The sequence below is a fragment of the Phaethon aethereus genome (genome assembly GCF_964289735.1).
Source record: "Phaethon aethereus genome assembly, chromosome: 4".
NCBI classification, from domain to species: domain Eukaryota; kingdom Metazoa; phylum Chordata; class Aves; order Phaethontiformes; family Phaethontidae; genus Phaethon; species Phaethon aethereus.
The window spans coordinates 53,465,814-53,487,869 of record NC_138578.1 but is presented as its reverse complement, the minus strand read 5'-3'; the positions used below and the strand labels follow the sequence as shown (position 1 = coordinate 53,487,869).

General features: G+C 37.1%; 1 protein-coding gene across 1 annotated transcript in view; it reads right to left on the bottom strand.

The window, feature by feature from the left end:
- Nucleotides 1-22,056, bottom strand: part of DLC1 (DLC1 Rho GTPase activating protein) — a gene marked incomplete at its 5' end in the record, with an annotated part of 221,093 nt that overhangs the window by 168,634 nt on the left and 30,403 nt on the right. The window contains 2 exons of the mRNA XM_081998808.1: nucleotides 8,783-8,923; nucleotides 11,577-11,726. Of these exons, the coding sequence (XP_081854934.1) occupies nucleotides 8,783-8,923; nucleotides 11,577-11,726 (291 nt within the window). The remainder of the gene's footprint in view (nucleotides 1-8,782; nucleotides 8,924-11,576; nucleotides 11,727-22,056) is intronic.

The window sequence follows — 22,056 nt, the reverse complement described above, 5'->3', positions numbered from 1 at the left end:
TGACTTTTGTAAGATGGGACACTAGCAGTTCTTCTAGGCATCACACACTCATTTGTAACTGGAGGACATATGACTCTCATTTATGTTATGAGCCTGAATGCAAACTCAGGCTGCCCTGTGGTATGTCTACATAATGATTACTTAGTAATTAATGCAGCATGAGTCACCTCTTTGAATACAGTCATAGTAGGCGTAAAGAAAATTTCCTGATGCTTGGGAAAGGTCACTTATGGTTTTTCTGTATGTATTTAAGATGCCAGGCATAATGGTATTGGGAAGAAGTATTCTGACTCCTTGTGGTAATTCATTCTGATCATTAAAACCTTTAGCTTTGACACAAGGGCTTAATTCTGCAAAAAACATATCCACATACCCATGCATGTGACAATTCTGACATGCACGGTCTTATTGATTTAAGCAGATTAACTTGTGTAAGAAAATGCATTTAACTGATTGCAGAATGAAGTTTAAAGAAACAAACTAAACTGAGGCTGAAATTTTAAATTGTACGACCTCGTATGATTCACATGATTGATGTTCATATGATTTGTTCTTAGACAACCTGGAAAGCTCCTTTTCTCTGCATCTGCTTGTGATCATTTGACAACAACATAAATTATTTCCTGCTATTAACCCTTGAGGATTTAAATTTAAGCTACAGAGAAGGATATTGGTTCTGAGAGCAACACAATAAAATTCCTCCAGTCATAGATTTCAGTTTCCATTTGTCACACATAGATATGGCAGTACTAATAAATGCAGTGCTGATGTGCAAGAACATAACAGATTTGTTTCCAAGTGTCAGTAAATCTGACTTGCAGTGAAGAAATAGCAGTGCAAAGCATGGGTTGCCCCTCCTTTCTGACAGGCTTGGGAAATGTCTTGCCCAAGCCCAATTGCAAACAGGATGTCAGAGAGCCCAGACTGCAGTTTTTAGATTCCCTACCACAGTTACACTGTGGTCTACACAGTGACCAGAAATGATAATTCCTTCAGCTTTTTTAGGAAAAGATGCAAGATGTGTTCACAGGTCTGAGCGGATCTTGAAGAAGTTTAACCTCTTAGCCTATGGCAGCCATAACCATAACACATTAGGCTGTAACACATTTAAGCATGATGCCTTTAAATATAAATACACCCTTGCTCACATTTTTCTACTGAACTACTTGAATATTGACAACTTCAGGTACGATTATTAGCTTCACGTGAATTTTTCTTACAGAGAAGAAGTTGTTTCCTATTCTCAAACACAAGAGGCTTGAATAAAGTGAGAAAAATGAAAACCACTCTGGATTTTGCAAAACAAGCAGAGATTATCTTCCAGGGAGGCTGTGCAACGTGCAGTATTTTTGCCTCTTATTTTTGAAGGAATAAGCAACATGCCAGGAGGAACCATAGCACTCTAATATAATGGTCTTAATGCTTTTGAATGCACATGCCTCCTACGGCACTACACATGCAGTTCTAACATTACGTTGTGTCAGTAGTTGTGTAGCTGGCTGAAAATGGGATATGATTTTTATGAATGTCACCACTTAATGTACAAATAACTTATTGCATGTGTGAATACAAAATGAGGAGTTCCTAATGTGAAACTTACAGTTCAAGTGATTGATCTAAAAATCTTCCAAACATCTTAAATCCCTTAAGAGCTGAATTTTTCCTCCATTATTGTAAAATGAATTCTTTTTATGACTAAGTGAAATTTTTTTAACCTTTCCGAAAGTATCCCCATCCACTAAAATTTCCATTAAAGCTTCATTCCATTCCAACAGAAAAATGTAAAAATGTCAACCTTTAGTTTATCGTAGCTTATAAGTATGTGGAATGCATCTGTACAAGAGGAAAAGCTTTTTTTTTTTGGGGGGGGGGTGTCTGTGTGTGTAAAGATGAGAAGTCTGTATGCTAGATTACGAAATGTTTCAATCGGCACGACTGCCTGACGCGGTGCGTGCCTGATGTCCCTGCCCAGTGCCCTTCATTTACAAGAGCGAGGCAGCAGATGGCAGCATACGGTGAAAATATGTACTTAACGTTAGCAATAGTACAATTAGCAATGTTACTGCTGAAGGAGTCATAAACTTTTGCTTCCCATTATAAAAAACGGTTATCATACATAACCAGGCCAATACAGTGTTGAAGACAGTGTCAGCAACTCTACAGAAAGGAGGAAGACATGAGAAAAAAACTGTATAGAAGCATAGCTGCTGTAAACGGGTTGTAAGAAGAGACAGAAATGTAGACATACATCTCGATGTCTTGGAAATACTCAGAAGTCTTCATGCTTAGCACCGCAAGCTGGGTATTTAGAGTCCCAACGTGGTGTTGGGATCAAACTGGGAAACAAAAGTGGACAACCTAGTACATGTATTTCCTGGGTCATACTGCAGCTGTATAAAATGGCAAACCTTTTATTGCACCGTGAATGTCCATACACTTTGGTCGCTCAGGAATCAATACTGAGAGACAGAAAAAGAGAGAGAGGGAGACTGTCCCTGACCAGTGCAGCACTGTCAAAGGTGCCATAACTGGATTCAGTGGTTCAAATTCTAGGAGTAGCTTACTCTCATTGCATAAAAAGTGCTCACTTTTAAGATTTACGGTGCTTAATAAACTTTGTAGAACAAAAAGCACTTCTGCCATTTGCCGTTTGATGCTTATTTCATTTGAGAAAAAAAAAATACACTTGGTATTAACATAGGAAGTTATACCTGAAACAGAATACAGATTCCTTTGGGAAACAAGCCAGAGTCAAAGGTGGGTTCATGTAAGAAACACAGCATAACCCTTCTGTTATCTACTACATGGTCGGCAAATGTAGCTTCATGGTAACTTATATGTTGAAAAAAATCTTTTCTAGGGTGAAAATACAGGCTGTTAGAATTCAAATGAAAATGTGATTGTGTTAAAATTTGCTTTTGTAATTAATTGTCTTACCCTGTCTCCTAAAACACTCTTTTTATCATAGATATGAAACGCAATATTAACTTAATCAACACAGTCAGATTCTGAAGTATTTTTTCATCTTCTATTTGTAAAAATTCTGAAGTTTCAGAGAAACGATATTTTACTTAATGTTGCATGGTACAAGTTTTTCTCTCTAATGCTTACCAGAATAACCCCCAGTTTTTCCTGAATGAGTAAAATAAGAATTCAAGGAATACAACACTATCAGCAAAATTTAGAAAAGTGCTGATAAAAAAGATATGAGGACTTTAATAAATTAATAAGTAAATATAAAATGAAGGTATGATTGAACAAGACCAAAATTTATCACCTTTTGTGTGGCATGACCCACTGTGAAAAATTTGTTTGCACAAATTCATTGACATATTCTGTGTGTGTTCACACACCTCATAATTCATTGAATTTACTATAAAGCATAATGCAGTGGGAAATGTAAACATTTCAAGCAGTGGCTGCCCTGATAATTCTTTTTGAATATTTAGTTCTGAAATTAAGGTTTTCTTGTACTTTTAGCTTCATTTAATAAGTAAAAAAACAGCGTAGTAAAATAGCGAGAAACTTGAACGTTATTTCTTAGTCTACAAATCTATAAATTATTCTTTACAGAATGATTTGGCTTTAAACAGCTGAAATTTTAAAATAGACTATGAATCAAAAACATATGTGAAAGGCTAAATTATTTCAGTACTTACAAATGTACAGTTTTCAAAACTGTAATCTAAATAATACAGCCTTTTGTCCCACTCCAGTAACAAGATTTGTGAAAGTGAACTCCTGAGTTCCTCCAGGGCTTCACTGAAATCAGTAGTTGCACCTGAATCCCATTCTAGTGTGTAGCCAGACTAGGTAACTTGGTACTTGCAGGCATAATTGGTGCCTAAAACCACATTGAGAAATGAATGCATTTTAAATGAGTCATTACAGCTTATCTGAAAAACAATCTTCTCCTAGATATCAGCTATTCCAGTGATAATAGATTTCTGATTACCTTTGCACAGTGTGATTAAGGCTAATTTGGACACCCTTGAAGCAAGAGGGGTAGGATTGCCAAGAAAAGCAGTAGAAAAAAATCATGACTGTGTTTTTTTCACCTGAACAGAAAATAGATAGGCTTTGTAGAGCAGGTGTTCAAGGACAAAAATTTGGCCACAACTTTCAGGCCTTAGTTGCTATTGTCCTTTAGCCAATTTTTTATATTTAGGAAAAAAACCCCAGTGATAATTGACCAAGCTTTTCTTAACTAGCTAACTTTTAACTGCGTGCTGGAGAAGGCTATTGCAACTTACCGTTTGTTATTAAAATGTATTTTGAATTCTGTAGCAACACATTGTTTTTATAATAATCAAGCCAAATTTAAATATCAATCTGGTCTTCATTGTTGAACACTATTATAAGTGTCCAGATGTGTAGCATTAGTTTGTAGAAGGCAAGGGCACATAGGATATTTACATTCCTTGCTTTCCAAATCCAAACCAGACACTCCCATTTTCCAGTGTTTCTCATGACCATTGGGGCAAAAAACTGTTGCTTTCAATTTTTTTAAGCTGATTTCAACTCCCATGTGATTAATGTTTGCCAAGTATATATATTAGAGTATTAATATTCAAAAATCATTGTCTATTTTGGAGACTGGTGAATAAAAACCCAGAACATAGAGATGTGTTAATTATAGAAGCATGAACATTCTTTACTCTGTAAACATCAGTAACGTAAAGATGCCAAAATAATTTCTTACTATCCAATCCTAAATTATGTGGAAATTACAATCACGTGAATCCTTATTTCACAAGGATTGTCCATTTGTGCACCTTGCCAAACATGTACATTTTGAGTTAGTTGTTATACTGTGGACTAAACACTCTGTTGATCCCATTATGTTCTTTTATCCTGATCATGAAATATAATGGTGGCAGATTTCTAAATCGAGGATGAAGGTTATTCAACTGTATACTTCTTACAAGCCCCAAATACCATGTACATCTGTATATCAAAGGCTTTTATGCTGCACCCTGCAGAATCATAGAAAAACCTCTCTATAGAAACGCCTTTCAGTAATGCGTGGTGGAGAATCGTGTTCTTCCTTGTCAGCCTATATTCGGCAAGGAGTACTCTGTGCACGTATGCACGCATGTGTATGTTTATATATGTGTGTACTGTACACAGGCATTCACACTGACAAGAATGGCTTTGACTATCCATAAGTGAATTTTTATGAAATGTTAAATAACTTGTTTATGTAACTACACTCCCCTAATTTTCTTTAAAATAATATCTACTATTAATTTGCAAAGAAAATTATAACTGATACTGAATTTTAAATAAAATTCTGAATATCTCTGCTACTGGAAAGCTTGTTTAACATTTCATAAAATCTGCCCATGAAAATTTAAAATGTCCTACTCTTCAATAGACCAATGAGTGAATCATTTCCACTGGGATTGTCAAACCAAATTTTGCTTATAGATATTCCAGCACATTGTGACGTTGTTAGAAATTTTATTTTGTTTTAAACATGTATAAAAGCTGAATTAACATGAATGGACATAGTTTGTCTATACACAAGTTTCCTATCTCTAAGATAAGATCTTGTATAGTTAGTATCTTTTCCAAGTTCTTTATCAGGGACTAGGTTTGAACCCATATGTCTGTGCTTTATTATTCCACATCCCCCCCAAGCAAGCACATGATGCCTTATTTTAATTGTACAGTCTGCTTTTGATGCAGTCAACAGTTTGCTACAGGTTTTGTTTTTTTTTTAAATACCACATATCATTCCATAATGTAACTAGTTGCAGTTGTACTCTTGTTTACATATTACTAATAAACATGACAAAATAAGTTGTCCTTGGAGGCTAAGCAGCTGGAATCCTTGAAAATCTGCAGTTGCACACACCAAAAAGGGAAGAAAAATCTTTGAAACCGTCCACTACCGTTAAAAAAGTAGCTTGCTGAGTTTCCAGTGCAGAATAAACCTTTTCCTACACCAGCTACTCTGACAAAAAAAAAGAAACTACAACAACAGTCTCCCTTACAGATAGAAAAACACACTTTGAGGATTTGTATGAGTGATCTGTGATTTGTATGAGTTGGACCTGTTGGAGAGGGTCCAGACGAAGGACACCTAAATGATCAGAGGGATGGAACACCTCTCCTATGAAGACAGACTGAGAGAGTTGGGGTTGTTCAACCTGGAGAAGAAAAGGCTCCAGGGAGACCTGATTGCAGCCTTCCAGTATTAAAGGGGGCCTATAAGAAAGATGGGGACTTTGTAGCAGGGCCTGTAGTGATAGGACAAGGGGTAATGGCTTTAAACTAAAAGAGGCGGATTTCAACTAGATATAAGGAAGAAATTTTTCCCAATGAGGGTGATGAAACACTGGCAGTGGTTGCCTGGAAACGTTGAAGGTCAGACTGGACAGGACTTTGAGCAACCTGATCTAGTTGAAGATGTCCCTGCTCACTGCAGGGGGGTTGGACTAGATGACCTTTAAAGGTCCCTTCCAACCTAAATTGTTCTATGATTCTGTGATCTCTACATGGAACCAATCTGTACAGAGACAGTCCTGATGAATGTTCTGGGCAGTGTTTCAACAAGATGCCACTCAATATACACTTTTTGAAAATCCATCCTGAGTAGAGCCCAATGCTAAACACGATGAGAAGAATACGGGAACTTCTTTTCTACTGGTATGGGATGGTGGTCAAGCACCTAGCAGCAAAATACCTGGCCGTGAAGACTAGATGAACAATAGATCTAGAGATACACAAGGGTGAGAATTAATGGTGATTTTCTCCTAGTGTATTCCAAGAAAACTTATGCTTTCAAATAAAGCTTGATTGCAGGTAGGGAGGCAGCTGAAGTTTTGAACAGTTGAAGCCACGGTGCATGTTAGCACCTGAGGATCAGGAAGGTTCACAGTCAAAGCAATTGGAAAGCCCAAAGCCAAAAGGAATAGATCATATTTGAGAGGATCTTGTTTCTCCCAGTTTGCAAGAGCTCTACACTTGACCAAAAATGATCCACAGTTTTGTACTTATCAAACCTACTATGTGATAAAAATGAAAATATGGTCTTTGTCTAAATGCACTTACTAAAAAGACCCCATCCCCAAATCCCACTACAGAGTGTGGTAAGTTGCAGCATGCAAAACTTTAGGAATGAGAGTTGAGTTTGGAGGAAATTTAACTTCACTTATGAAAAAGGTTAACAACAGGGGACTTTGGATTGTAGCTCTAGAACCCACATATCAACAGACACTTTTTGAATATTCAGTTACTCTACAAAGTAAAAAACCAAAAGAATCTCTCCAAAATCATATACATTAAAGACCATATAATAAAACAATATTTGCAGATATGTTCAGCATGATATAGCCATCACAGCAAAAGTCAAATAAATACTTATAAAGGTGAATTAACACATAATATCTAACTGCAAAGGAAGTGACCCACACTTCTGTAAAGCTAGGTGTTAAGAGTTCCCCACATATTAGTAGAGAAACCTATGTTTAGAAGGGATGTTTAATACCCTAGAAAGTGTCTATGTCTCAGGATCTGGCAAAATAGGATATCATCTTCTAGCCTAACTTACGTACTTACTTGAGAATTTGTGCTGCACTGTATACAATGACAGAGTGCAGAGCTCTTTATTTGCTGTAGTTATGCACTGATGATAAATTACAAGTGAATTTATTTTTGTACAAGCGAACAATCCTAAACGTAAATGTTTATTAGAACTTTTGTTACTGCCTCAATCGAAGGCATCAGTTAACTTTCTATTATTGCAGTGCAGTAAATGACAGTTGGCCTCTATTTTACTTTTTATAAACTTGTTATAAACTTATATATTTACGCTAACCACACTTTAAATTTTAATATTTTATCTCAGATTTTCTGCTGGTCTGATTAGCAGTAGTAGTTGACTTCGTGAACAGATGGAGCAGGAGTTATACTAAGTCTTTTCAGCCTGGGCGAAGTTTAGAAGAGCCTACATTCGTCTGCTTCTTGAGGGAGTGGAAACAGCAAGTGAAAGAGGGAACAGCAGGTATGTCAGGAATTTCTAGGACATCCAAGCTTTTCTGCACATGCTGATGGCTGAAGCATTATGAGGAAGGATTCTTCAGTAGATGGACAACGACAAAGGAAAGGATCATGCTGCTGATAACTGTATGTATCTATGAATGGATACAGAAGGAGGCTCTCTGCCGTATCTGAGCTCTTAGGCCTGACCTTCTTCACCACCTAGTGTGCATTGGTACCTGCAGGAAAGGGTTGGTCTGCTCAGAGGCTTCCCTCCAATCCTCAGCGTACGAAACTGCCTGCCAAATTTGTCCTTAGCATGATATTCTCCCTTCAGTAGGGTAATACCTCTGTTTGCAGTACACAACAGCTTAGCCTCTCAAGAGGACTAGGGTGACTTGGTTTGGACATCGTAAATCAGGCTACATGATTCAACTGTCTTTTTCTCTGGCTACATCCTCCATGAGGTTTAGGAAATGTTCCAAGCAATACTATTTCACAAAACCCTATCTTCCAAAGTAAAATGGAATAGCTCCTTTAACTTATTTTCTCACATAAAAACGTAGCGTATTATAATCATCAGCTGATAATAGTGTGTTTCTAAATGTGAAACTTCTGGGATTCTTTGCCACTCAAATGGCACCTTGAGACAACCTACATTATTAGTCCTTTTTTTTTCAGTGTCACACACACATACTGTTGTACAATCCATGTAATGAATAGTATAAAATATCTGTATTTCACTTCCAACCTGATACCAGGAGTAAAGTTAAGAAAATAAAATCTTTGTACTCACCCCAGCTTTTGGTTTAGCTCCAGAGCTGGCTACTGAACAGGGAAATGACAAATCAGGAGCATGGGTGTTAGGAGACAAGTTTGTTTGCGAGTGACTTATTGAAGCAACATCCACTCCACTTTCAGAACCAGATTCAACATCCTATTAAAAAAAAATGACGTTTCAAGTTTCTTTAGTAAATGTGAATATGAAATAAGAATCTAGTTCTTCTAAATAATGGAAGTATTTAGACAGGCTCACTCAAATATATATGCTTAATTGTCTGTGTAAGAGTAATTCCCCTTATTCCTTTCCGTTACCTACACATTCACTTGCTGTACTTTTCAATGTGGTGGTTTGCATTAGCTGCTGTTCTGAAATTATAAATCACCACTAACATCAAAGCTGTAATTCCCCTAAATGTTAGAGTGCAAGGTAAGAAAACATCAGTTTGGGGTTGCAGAAGTCTGACATTTTTGTCTGCTGTTCAGTATTTCCTGTGTGCTCCCACCTTCTGTCCCTGGCAGCGGTGCAAGCTCAGTGAACATCTGTAAACCATTACACAGCTGAAATGACATCACCATCCAGCAGTTTATACAATTCAGAGGTACAGCTCCCTAGATTTTTGGACTCAGCAGACACTTATCAGCCAAATGCTATTTCTGGTTAAAATGTTCTTATTTTTAATGACACTGATTACATTCCTTTTTTTGAGAATAAAAAGAAGAAATATAGTATGTTTTATTTTTGAGGAAGTAAAAATATAGCACATGCTTGATTTACTGCATAGGGCGAGGGCAGGGGATTATATTGCTTGCAGATAAATTGTGACACATATCTGGCAAAGAGCTGGCTGCGTGTAGAACCAGCCATATACTGTCAGGATTATTAGCCGAGCTGCAGCCTGCGTGAATACAGCTACGTAGTACACTGAAAAAATCCTGAACTATTAACCCTGGCCAACTCCATGCAGATGAAGCCTCAGTTTCCTAATACCAATTTTCTAGAATAGGTGAAATACGGGGCAGAGACATCTCAGGGGTTCTGCTCCTGAACTCGAAAGAAATGGCAACCCTTTGATTCATTACCTCCAGTTAAGCCTCTGGTCTGCCCAACTGAAGCTGCCAATTAGACAGGTACCTCTACACCAAGTACAAAAGTGTGCTGTTTTCTGAAAAAGGTTAGAAATTAGTGACAAAGCTGCACTTAGGACCATGCATTTGAGTCAGATATTTCCTACCAGTGAGTCCTGTGCAATGTGAAGCACTGGGAAAGCAGCAGAGCCATGGAAATGCCTCTGTAGAAGTCAGCTTGGGTACAGCTGCTCTTAGAAGCTCCTGCTTAGCAGAACCATGCTGCCACAGCGCAGAACCATGCTCCCTGCCTCATTACCCATATTTCTGCATGGCATTCAAATATTTCGTTACTATAAAATCAATATGAGACTGAACACAATGCACAAGTGCCCTGAAAACCAAATCTTTTAACCTTCTGATTCATAATACTCAAAGGCTCAAAAATTCCTAGAAAATCAGTGTGTGTGTATATATACATATATATCTGTCTCTCATATATACCATGTTTGATGCAAGCTGTCCTTCTGGAGGGCTGCTTTGCAGCATGGAAACAGGTAGCACCTCTCCTTATCGTGCAGGCTTACTTATACAGATCGCCCCAACTCCCTTTATTGCTGTAAGAAATTAGCTAAAATGCTGGCACTCATGGACGAGATATGGAGAACAGATGTTAACATCGTATTTCAGCTTTCCTCTCCCATCAGTGCTCAAGGACATACTGTGAAAACACTGACATCCGGGGGAAAATGTTTAGCTATTAAAAGTGCAATTATGTTGTGTCCTTTAAAAATGACATATTATATAATCTTCAGCTGCCCAAACCCACAGAAAGTTAAATACAGCTTTTCTCACCTACAGACCACTCACTTAACCATACAGCAATAATTGTCTGGCTTTAATAGGAAAACCCCCTCGTTATTTAAAAGAAATTACCACTAGCAAAAACACACAACCTGAACGTTATCCTAGAGATCTTCTAGAGATGTTGGGGCAGTGTTTCTCAGGTTTCTTAAATTGAAAACCAGCTGCAGCACATATGGGTGAAATTAACAGGAAGCCTGCACGAGAACACCTTGGGTCAGCCATTTCATGTTCTTCACAGTTACATGTGTAAACATTTTTCAGAAAAAAAGAACACATCCATCATGTTTGTGAGCTGTCTAGTCTCCCTTTAGACTACTCTCAGCGAGGAATTACCTCATTTAAATAAATCAAATAATTAAAGAGGTTTAAGTAATTAAAATTCTGCCCAGAACCTTATTTTGAAAGACAGGGGATTTCATACATGTGTCTCTGCCAAAAATCTTATGGGCCCTCCCACTAGCAGAAAAACAAGACCTGTAGCTCAGACTTACTTTCAGTTCTGACTATTTAATGTCAAATGACAGATACACACATGCCCTGAGACTGGTGTGATCCTGACTCCGTGCTGACTCTGCATTTACAGCGAGTGGTAATGAGAGAGCCAGACATTTTCTGAATCTTCTTGATCTCCCTTTTTTCCATCTGGGATCCTCTCTCTTATGAAATGCTGCCAAAAGGAAATAACGGATGCCACTACTACTGCCTTCAAAACATATATATATACAAACAAAAATACATGACAACTTCTTTGCAAAGAGAGCTTTAGTTCTGAAGCCAAGGACCTAATAAATGTGAGGACTAAAAAAAAAAAAAAAAAGTGAGGCAAACCCAGACTCTTCTTAGAATAATAAGAAAGATTAAGCAAACTGGCTTACAGGTATATGCCGTCGTTTGTATGTTGGGGTGCTGGATGGGGAAGAGCCTGCACTGAGAGCATTTTCAATATCCTGATCAAGCTGGTCCAGTTTCATAATTAACAGCACCATTGAATCCAGTCGTGATCGGTCCCGATCTTCTGTTATTTCCTAAGGAACAGAACACACAATTGCTAAATCTGAAATGGCAGTACTTGGAAAGAATAAACTCAAATTAAGAAAGCTCTGTTTCTTAATTTGGCACGAAAGTAGATTAATAATAAGCAGAAAAAGATATATTTTTTAAAAAATACTTTTTTGTGTAATCAATTCACTGAGCATTGACTTACTGCAGGGAAAACAATTTATGTTAATATTTAATATACATCCATTATAGCAATTACATTTTTAAAAAAGCACAGTTGTTTGGTACAAATGCAGCATTACCCTTTCCTTGATACACATACTCTCTAAAGAGCTAGTGATTCTAAAAACTTCCTCCAAATATTCATACCAGATTAATTAATTTAACTGTACAAATACAAATGATGAAGGTTAAGGTATGACTGAAATGGGAGAGAAGGAAGTTCAAAGAAACCTTTTTCCAGCTGAGGACTTTTCCCTGTGGAACTCATCAGCCTAATTACGTTTTGTCATAGTTATGGTCAATTCTTGGCAGAGAATTTCTGTCCTGGTTGGAAATTCTTGATATACATGAGATACATTAACGTTATAGTAAATACAGTATTGTAGATCCTCTGACTGGAAAGAGGGAAGGCTGAGGGGTATTTGCATCACAACTTAAACAGCTAGTTTATGCAGTTTATTTCCCTATACTCCATTTGTACCAAATGGAGACAGAGAAGATCTTTGAAAGAGCAACTCAAAGCAAGATCTTGAGTTAGATGGACTAAATAATGCTCTCAAGGAATTTCTCCCTCTCTTTCCCCTTTATATAGAGAGTTTATGCAAAAGTTAGCCAACTAGCCAGCCTCAAAATTCAGGACCATGAAGACCCCCACCGGTTCCTGTATGGATTTTCAAAACAGGAAGTTAGAAAATAGGAAGTTCCATTAACTCACTTAAAATAATATTTTTATAAATCCTTCTCAAGAAATGGAAACAAAGATATTTACAATTACTTCATTGTGTCTAATAAGTAGGTAATATAAATGCCCAAATCAGCCTTTTTTGATGGTCATTAAACTGTTTTTCAGGCTACACAGTGTCTTCTCTAGTTAGTTAGGATTCTATTAGTGGGTTTTTTACATACTGCTTCAAAGATGTTGCAAAACATGAATTAAATGATTCCTGCTAGAATTAAAGGAACTGTATAGATAAAATAGTCATATAAAACATGGTCTACATGGTCTTTACATGAAGACAGAGGTGACTGAAGGTTAGTTAACTAAATCTTAGAAAAACAGAGTTATGAACAACATTCATAGCAAAGGCCAAATCCAGGAAAACTGTGTATTTAATTTTTTTATTACAACATGATACTGTGGAATGGTTTGTTGAAAAAACTAATGAATTCACAGGACCTCCTGATGAACCTGAACTGAGTTTAGAACGACCCTGAGAGAATATTATCTCAAAACAACATAGCAATCAGTGAAATGGGTTAAGTTTCACTTTCTTCCAAACAGAAAACACAGTGTCCCAAATGATTCCCTGAAACTCCATGCATCTTCATTTTAACTGAAGTTAAATTGATGTCTGAAGTTTGCAAATGTCAGAACAGTTATTTAATCTAATCCGCATGGGTGCAGAGAGCCCAATGGAGTAAATGCAGGTCTGCTAACAAAGGAGACGTGACCTCCTTTGTGGCATGGGCCTATGTTTGCCATGGTGGGTGAGATGGTAGCCAGTTTACCCATGCAGAGGGGGCCAGTGCTGCTACCAAAACGAGCCTCCCACACAGTGCCCTAACTGTGTATTCATTTATATTATTTTGATTGGAAATATAAAACTGAAAAGGCTAATCAACCTAAAATTACACTTGATGTAAAACCCAAAAGTTTATTGCCACACCACAACAACATTGGTTGGGTTTTTTCAGACTAGAGAGATAACAGGCATTTTACATGAAGACAAAAAAAAAATCTGAACTTTTCCCCCAAGCAAATTGTTTGACTTACCCTGCCAAAAAAATATAAGTTTGCTCTGCATGTAGCACATTGAGAATGATGGAGAAGAATCTGCTGAAATGAAGAGGTGGTAAAATACTGTTTAAAGTGATACTCAGGCTTGACACAACGGGCTGAGTTTGCAGGCAAACACCTCTTTCAGAAAACAATATTATCAGTATGGAGTTTAGCTATTCTGTTCAGAAGTCCTAGCAATGGTTTGTGGTTCTGACTGCTGTTTACATCAACCTTGTCATGAGAAGTTTTAACAGTCTAAGGAGAGTTTCTATTTTCACAATTTGTTGGGTAATATCACAATAACCTTCTGTTTGCCTGAGGCACTATTAAATTACATACATGAAAGCCCAAGCATTATACAAAAAATTTAACATGTACAAATAAAAAAACCTAATCTTGCATTGGAAATTCAATACAACACACTACATAAATATTATTATAAGATTAATTTATGTTTAGACAGTTTTAGCCTTGATATTATCTAATAAATTTCCAAGAGCTTTATAGCCTATTTATCTTTTTTTGTATCTCCCTTTTGAGATTTTATTACCAAAATGTGATATAATCTAAAGCCAGCAATATATTAGCAATTCATTTGTTTTCTTTTGAAAACACAGTATTTCCTTCGCACCCAGGCTCTCAGATTTTTCCCCACTGATAGCTACTTAACTTCCAAATTAGTACACAATATTATAAATTACATTTATAGATTTATTTACTAAAATCCTACCTTTACCATTATGAAGTCAAAACTCAGGCATTAGAAAGTGCCTGGTCAAAGATTGCCCTTACAGCCTTAATTTCTGCTTTTAGGCATTCGCATTGAGTGATTCAGGAATGTATCACAAGCATATAGAGTAGGTCAAACTTGAGATGTTACTTGTCTGGAGATTTTATTTTTAACATGTCTCCACAGAAAGAGGAAATACTTTAGGTCATGAACTGGAAAAAACAATATTTATTTTAATTTTTATCCTCACTGGTGTGATAAAGGAGCTAGTTAAATTCAAATATATTCATATGTTTAGAACAGAAAGCAGAGTAACCATTCCCAGAATGATGGTTAAATTACTCCTAAATTAAGTATTAAAACCTCGAAGTTAAGGTCATATTAAAAGAAATCCAAACATCTTTACAAGGAAAACTGTTCACAAGCCCTGTTGCTATCATCATCAAACAATGCTAACAAAATGAAAGCATTTTTGAGAACATGGTTGCAGATGAGATCCAGCCACTTCTTTAGACACTTTTGTCATTTTGGAGCTTATACTGTTATTGAAAATAACAACACTATTTTTTTCTCTATGTACTCCTATATCTTCAAGTGCTTGTTTGTCTTTTTACTACCAAGCTGCTTTGTGCCTGCATTTACAAATGGAGGTTGCTTATTAACACGACATCCCTATAGCACTCTGCATGGAGAGCACCTGGCAATTTTGGAGTATACCGTTCTTTGTGCTTAATGCGATATTTTTGATTTTGAATGTTTGGCAGATAAACAACAAACACTGTACAAAGGCACTGTCAAAAGTATTTCTAAAAAATACCTCTCCGCCCCCCCCCCCCCCTTTTTTTTTTTAAGGTTGACACTTTTATACCCATATTGTCAAAATGTTATGATGATTTTAACCTACTCTGAAATAAAAGAAACCAGTCAAGGAGTACAACACCAGTTAAGTTTGGATTTAATAGAGCCATTTTGTCTTATCAGGGCAGGGCAAAACGGTTGAAGCAGTTACCCTTCTCTTCCTCTCTCTTAAAGCTTTTATTTCTCTAAACGTATTTTTCACCTTCTCCTGTAGCCACTGTTTTACGTCACACACACACATTTCTTCCTATTATAACCCCTTTTCCCATATAACTCTCTCAGCTGAGTAGAGCTGAAACAAATGGTACTTTTTGAAAAGAGGCATGTACTTCTAAGAGTAAAACCTATTTTTATTTTCATAGCAAAAATTTTGTACAGAAGTAGTTAGTATACAAAACTAACTTTGTGCTTGCTCTCAATACCGTCAGGGGGTTGAATCACTCCCACCTTCCCTGTAAGGGCTCCCTTTCAAAGCATCTGCTGGTTTCCAGACCAGAGCAGACACCCCCATTAGTGCCAGTGGGGTCCCCTATGGTTAAGAAGGGAAGAGGACGTCCTGCTCCAAGCAGCCCTCTGTTCGGGCCATCAGGGCACCACCAGCCTTGGTGGTGACACTCCTGCGTCAAGATACCCATAATTTCTTTGAAAAGGAGACCTTGGTTTTTAGAGGCAAGCCTATTGCACAGCTGGCAAGGTGAGCTTAATTATCCACAAAAGAAAGGGATCTTTTATGGAAAGAGTTGGCTGAGTTTTGTCTGGTATTCTTGATCTGCAGCCAGCTGGACTGACTTAAGATCTTGTATTAATACTATGCATTTCAGATGGCATTAAATTACTCATTCTTGTCTTTCCTTGCTAAAAATTACCTTTTCTGAAAAATAGAAAGTTATTATATCACTGATTTTACACTGTGAAGGTTTTGATCCGAACTGAAAACAAACACAAAGAATCATGCAATATACAGTATTTTGGAATTATCTGTTGCTTTTTACTAACGGGTGTATAGATCAGATGTGTAATTTTTGTCCTTCTACATTGCAGTGTGCAGTTTACAAACTTTGAAAAATACCTAGGAGTTTTATCTTTCTATAAATTTTACACTCTACAGTACCATATTAGAGTCCTATTCTTCATTATATTGGAGTAATTGTAGGTAGAGATCATTAAAACACAATGAAAAAACTAAAACACTCCATTCCTTTTTGACATAAGACACAAGGCCTAGACACCAGCAAAGATCACAGTAAGGTTAGTATAATAAATCATATTTTGAACTAATGTTTCAAATAGACTGAAAATGGACATGCACAGGTGAGGAGGCATGCTCATGCATGCAGATATCCCTACACATTCACGCACGTTTTGGGGAAAGTAGCCTTTCTAATTCTTCTTACAAGAACTTTAGATAGCTGGCTCAATTTTTCCAAATATAAAGTACTCCATAGCACTAGTTTACATGCACTTTTTAATCCACAGATAAGCTATGTTTGCAAAACTGAAGACTTCAGACACACTTGGTTGCTATATAATGTAGTAATTGTGATTTTCACTACTGTATCCTTAAGAGAAAGGTAATAAATACAATTACATCAGAAAGTCTGATATAACATATTTTCTTAACAAAAGACATGCTTTTTATACTTCCAGACAAAAAATATGGCTCCTTCTACAGAAGATAGTGCTTGCAGGGATAGCGCTGCACTCTTCAGGGAAAAGAGGAAAATGTGTTGGAAAATGACACATAGCATAAGATCCAAATATACTCAAGCTGGTAAATTCCAGGAACTAGAAGATTTCAGGACGAGAAGTGACGTGAAGCTTCTCCATTTCCCTAACTTTTCACAAGGTCTTTCAAACTCATGCTATTCACCAGTAAGGTCTCCTGAATTTAACCTGATTTCCACTGCAGAAACCTGTCATCTTTCATGTTCAAAGCTAATTTAATCTAAACAAAAGCATTCCTCTCTAGTAATTTCCTTTTTTTTTTTTTCCCCCCCCCTAACACATACTCAACCGGTAGGTTGTACTCTACTTTCATTCAGGCATTTTTGATCGTAGTTTTCCATATTTCATGTCGGCCAAGTAACCTATCTAGCAGAGATGTTATTTTAATAAAGAAATTTAGAAATTCAGTATTGATGAAATGGAAAATCACTCAAAAACCTCAGGACAAAACTATCTGAGGAATGATTATGACATGGCTATGTTAACTTAGCAGGGACGGCAGGCAGTAGTTATGAAGTGATTGCTCTTGAAACACGACAGTTCTGTAGTAAGAAACTAAGTCAATCAGGGTTGCTTTCTAGATAATGTCGTATTACCATGGGTAGATATTAATAGAAAACATAAACTTCTCAAACTGTCATTGCTGCATTAAGATTAATTTTTCCACAATACTAATTAAAATAATAATCAATGGCGGTAATTCAAGCACCAAAGAGAAGTAAAGCCAAACCTAAAATATACAACTCTAAATGGTATATCTCATCCAATGTAGAAGGTAATTATCTTATACTTAGAATACAATTTCATAAAATACAGATGATGGGTGAAATCCACCTCTTCATCTTTGGAGTTACACATGTTTACAGTAGCTGGTATGATGACATCCAGCACCCAATAATCATTCCTGATTTAGGATCATGTCAGGATTTTGACTATGAAAATTTGCCAAAATCAAATCCCATAGAGGCACAGAGCACAACATGATCATAATCTGTCTTCATTGGCTGGAAAAAAACACAGTTAAAACATAAAATCATTAATCATGCTCTTTCTAGCATAAACAGTATTCAGTTACTTTCTGATTTCCTCCTCCTTATTTTGTAAATTAACACATTACTTACTCTAAAAGTAAGATTGAAAAGCCAGTTCTTTGTGATTTTGTTTAAACTTAATTTTCAATTCAATTTATCAAACTAAGTATTCAAAGTAAATCAAGAGAGAAGAACTGATGCCAATGATCACTCATAGGGGTCCTTGTATCTATTGAAATTAAATGAATTAAGAATCATTTCCATGAGACTGTGGAAAGTCCAAACTCCAAACTGTATCATCTGAAAGTAATAGTATGTGAGATATTTCAAGTAAATTAATCATAAATCATTGTGATAAACACTTTGAGTTTATCTATGATGGTCCTTTTTATTTTATAATATTTAAAAATGTTATATAACAATTCTTATTATCTATATAACACAGCTAAAAATGCAAAGACTTTCCACGGACATCAATTTCCATAATACTAAAAACCGATTTCTCCAGCTTGTTTCTTCCCCGCCCCCCCCCCCCCCCCCAAATTATGAGCAACAGAACTGAACGTTTGGAAGTCAATATTTGAACTGTTCAGATACATCTAATTTGGAAGTACTTGAGAATGAGAGGTGTCTGGATGCCTGATGCTGCACAAACACTTAGAACATCTGATTCTTAAAAGAAAAATCAGACAGGGAAATGTAACTGAATATATGACAGACTCAAAAGATTTCACATATCTGGCCCATTATTATGGGCCATTTACTTCATAACCTACTTGTCATTTGTTCCTCCTTAAGACATGAGACATTCACTTCTGGAAGCAGAAAGGTGAGGATAATTATGAGCCAGCAATGCAACCTCATGGCAAAAAAAACCCCAGCTATCATCTGGGCTGCACTAGGAAGAACGCTGCCAGCTGCACAACAGGGGAACCTTCCCCTCTATTCAGCCCTGATGAGACACATCTGGGTTCAGTGTGGACTCCCAGGGCCCAGTCCTGGACTCCCCAGTACAAGAAAGACAGACATGGACGTACTGGAGCATGTCCAGTGAAGATGATTAAGGCTTTGGAGCATCTTTCATATGAGGAGAGGCCGGGAAAGCTGGAACTGTTTAGCCTGGGAAAGAGAAGGCTCAGGAGGGATCTATGTGATGAATGAGTAAGGACATAGAGCCAGGCACTTCTTAGCGGTACCCAGAGACAGGACAAGAGGCAATGTGAACAAACCAGGATACAAGAAATTCCATTTAGACCTAAGAAAAAAACTTTACTGTGAGGGTGACTGAGCGGTGGAATAGGTTGCCCAGAGAGGTTGTGGAGTCTCCGTCATAGAGATATTAAAAATCTGACTGGACACACTCCTGGACACTGCTCTGACTCTGAGCAGGGGGTTGGACTAGACAGTCTCAAGAGGTGTCTTCCAACCTCAACTACTCTGTGATTCTGTGATAGTTTTTAATACTTGCAACGTGCGTTTTAAAAAGGACACAAACAATACTATAGGTGAGAACCAGTGTGGCATTTAGTACACCTTGCTTAAATCTCTCTACCTGTGATATACCTTCCTCAATTTCTTCACCCTTTGTCAGTCTTAAGGTCTGAAAGAGAAAAAGAATAGGTACATGGACAGAGCAAAATAACGCTTCGTAGGATCATTAATTATCATAGGATAATTTATTGGGTAGGACTTCAGAGGTGTCTCATCCAACCTTCTGCTCAAGTAAGGCCAGCTGTGAGATGGGACCAGGCTCTTCAGGGCTTGATTCAGGCAGGTTATGGAAACCCCCAAGGGGTTAATCTCCTTGTTAGTAATAACTTAACCAATTTTCTTATTATTTGGGTGCACGGCAGGGAGAATCTCCACTGACTGTTTCAAGTCCAATTAACTTAACAGGTTGCAGAAAATTTCCTATATCTGCTTTTCTTTGCAAGCAAAATATTTGTGCAAAGCTAGGAGGCATTATGGCAGAAATGTGCTGTTACACAAAAATTATAACAAATCCTCATGTGAGGGGAGCAGGTTTAGCTGGTTATATAACCTTGTAAACCTTGCCATGAGGGCTTAGCTCGAAGACAGCCAAGTTAATCATTCATCTAGGGTTTTTCTTGGTAAAAATATAAATATTTAACTGCTTCTCCTTTTTACTTCAGTTTTATACTACTCTTTTGAGTGCTGTAGGTTTTTTATATTTCTGTGTATATGACAGTCACACACACATGCATGCATGCACTCTGATTTGTGCAGCAAAGAGACTTCGTACATTGATGATAGGTTTAAATTTTGCATTCTTTTCTAAATGCAGAAGTAAATATTGCAAATTTACCTGGAGAGATTAATTAAAAAAAAATAGATTGGGCTGGCTCATTACCAAGAATTGCCTGAGAATTTTTGTGTATTGAATGACAAAATGTTTGTACCTGCAACTCACTGAAATCAGCCCATTGCTTACGGCTTCTGAGAATCTGTTCATTTTTTCAGTTATCTAGCTAGAGACAGAAACATTTGCATTTATCATTCTGTTTTGGGTAATCTTGCTCAAGTTAGCAGTTTACATGACAGATTCACTGGGCTTGTCTGCCAAACAGGAACAGTTTCCAATCCCTCTCATGGCTGGAGGAGGCTGTTAGAAGAGAAAGGGCATCAAGGAAAGCTGAGGTAGGGTGCATTCAGCAAAGAATGTGCATTCCCCTGTGCCCTGAAGCATGGAGACCCCTGTAAAGAAGCAGAAAAGAAAATATGGAACTTCAGAATTGATGGCGGAAAGAATGAGATGGTGATTCAATGTGGAGAGAAGAGCTCAAGTTCTTGTATGGAAAGCTATATGATATAGACAGGTAAACACCAATCATAGTGAATCTCAAAGACTCCAAGCAACCCCATGTCTGAAAGGACACCCAGGATCAAGGCACAAAAAGTGTGAAACCAGATGCATAAGACCTACTTTAAATGAGTCACCAGTTAATCTGCCTCTGCCGCAGAATAGACCTACTTCATCTGTGCAATGAGGAAAGTATCACAGCATCACATGGGAATCAAAACCCACAAACCACTGTCCAACTTCTTGCAGGTGAGAAATGGAAATGACTGTCTTAGATGGTTAAAATGCTAACCTTTTAAACTAAAAGTTTTAAGAATGCAGGTTGAAAGAGGTGAGTCATGTGATGTGATGTGCTCTATGTGTGACAAGAGCCAGTTACAGTCCTGTTTTCAGGGTGGGTTAAATGGAAGACATAATTTGGGCTTGGTTTTCTTTTTTTTTGTGTGTGTTATTCAGCGACACTAAAGTGCAACACTTCACATAATCAGGCTTGTAGAAAAAAGAAGGAACAAATAAGTACCATTAGGGTGAAAATGGTATCAAAATGGTAAGGCAATGGCTAGCAGAGTTGGAAATACTAATGTAATCCGAGAGAGACAGTTTTGTGGCACAGACAAACTATAAAAATTTAGAAGTATTTTCTGCAAATGTAGAAGAGCAAATTTCACAGAAGTTTGGCAATATACAAAACTTTCCTGCACTGTTAATTATCTGTCCCTGCATAGACCACCCTTCTATAAAAAGCTATTTGGAAATCTCTTTTAAATATTTTGGTGTTACTTCTGGTTCATTTCATCAGAAAAAAATGCACTAACAGAAGATTTTTAAAGTCATGCAAGTGATCTGAGAGAATTGTTGAAAGATTTTCTTAGGCTTACAGTTGTGGCAGATGTAGAAATGCATGATGAAGGCTGTTGCAAAGTTCCAGAAATTATAGCAGAGTCATGTTTTTCTTGTGCAGACATTTCATGACAAATAGAGGAGGGAAGGTGAAAATTTAGACTCTTCTCTAATAAGACTGAATTTGTTTAGAAACAGTGAACTTCAAAATAGCACTACTTCTCTTAGAGGCAACAAAACACTCTGGAATGTTCTCTGCAACAAAAACACTGGAACAGATTCTCAGAATGCTACTTAATGGTTGCATGTGACTTGTATGACACAATTGCTTTAATTGTCAGTATATAGA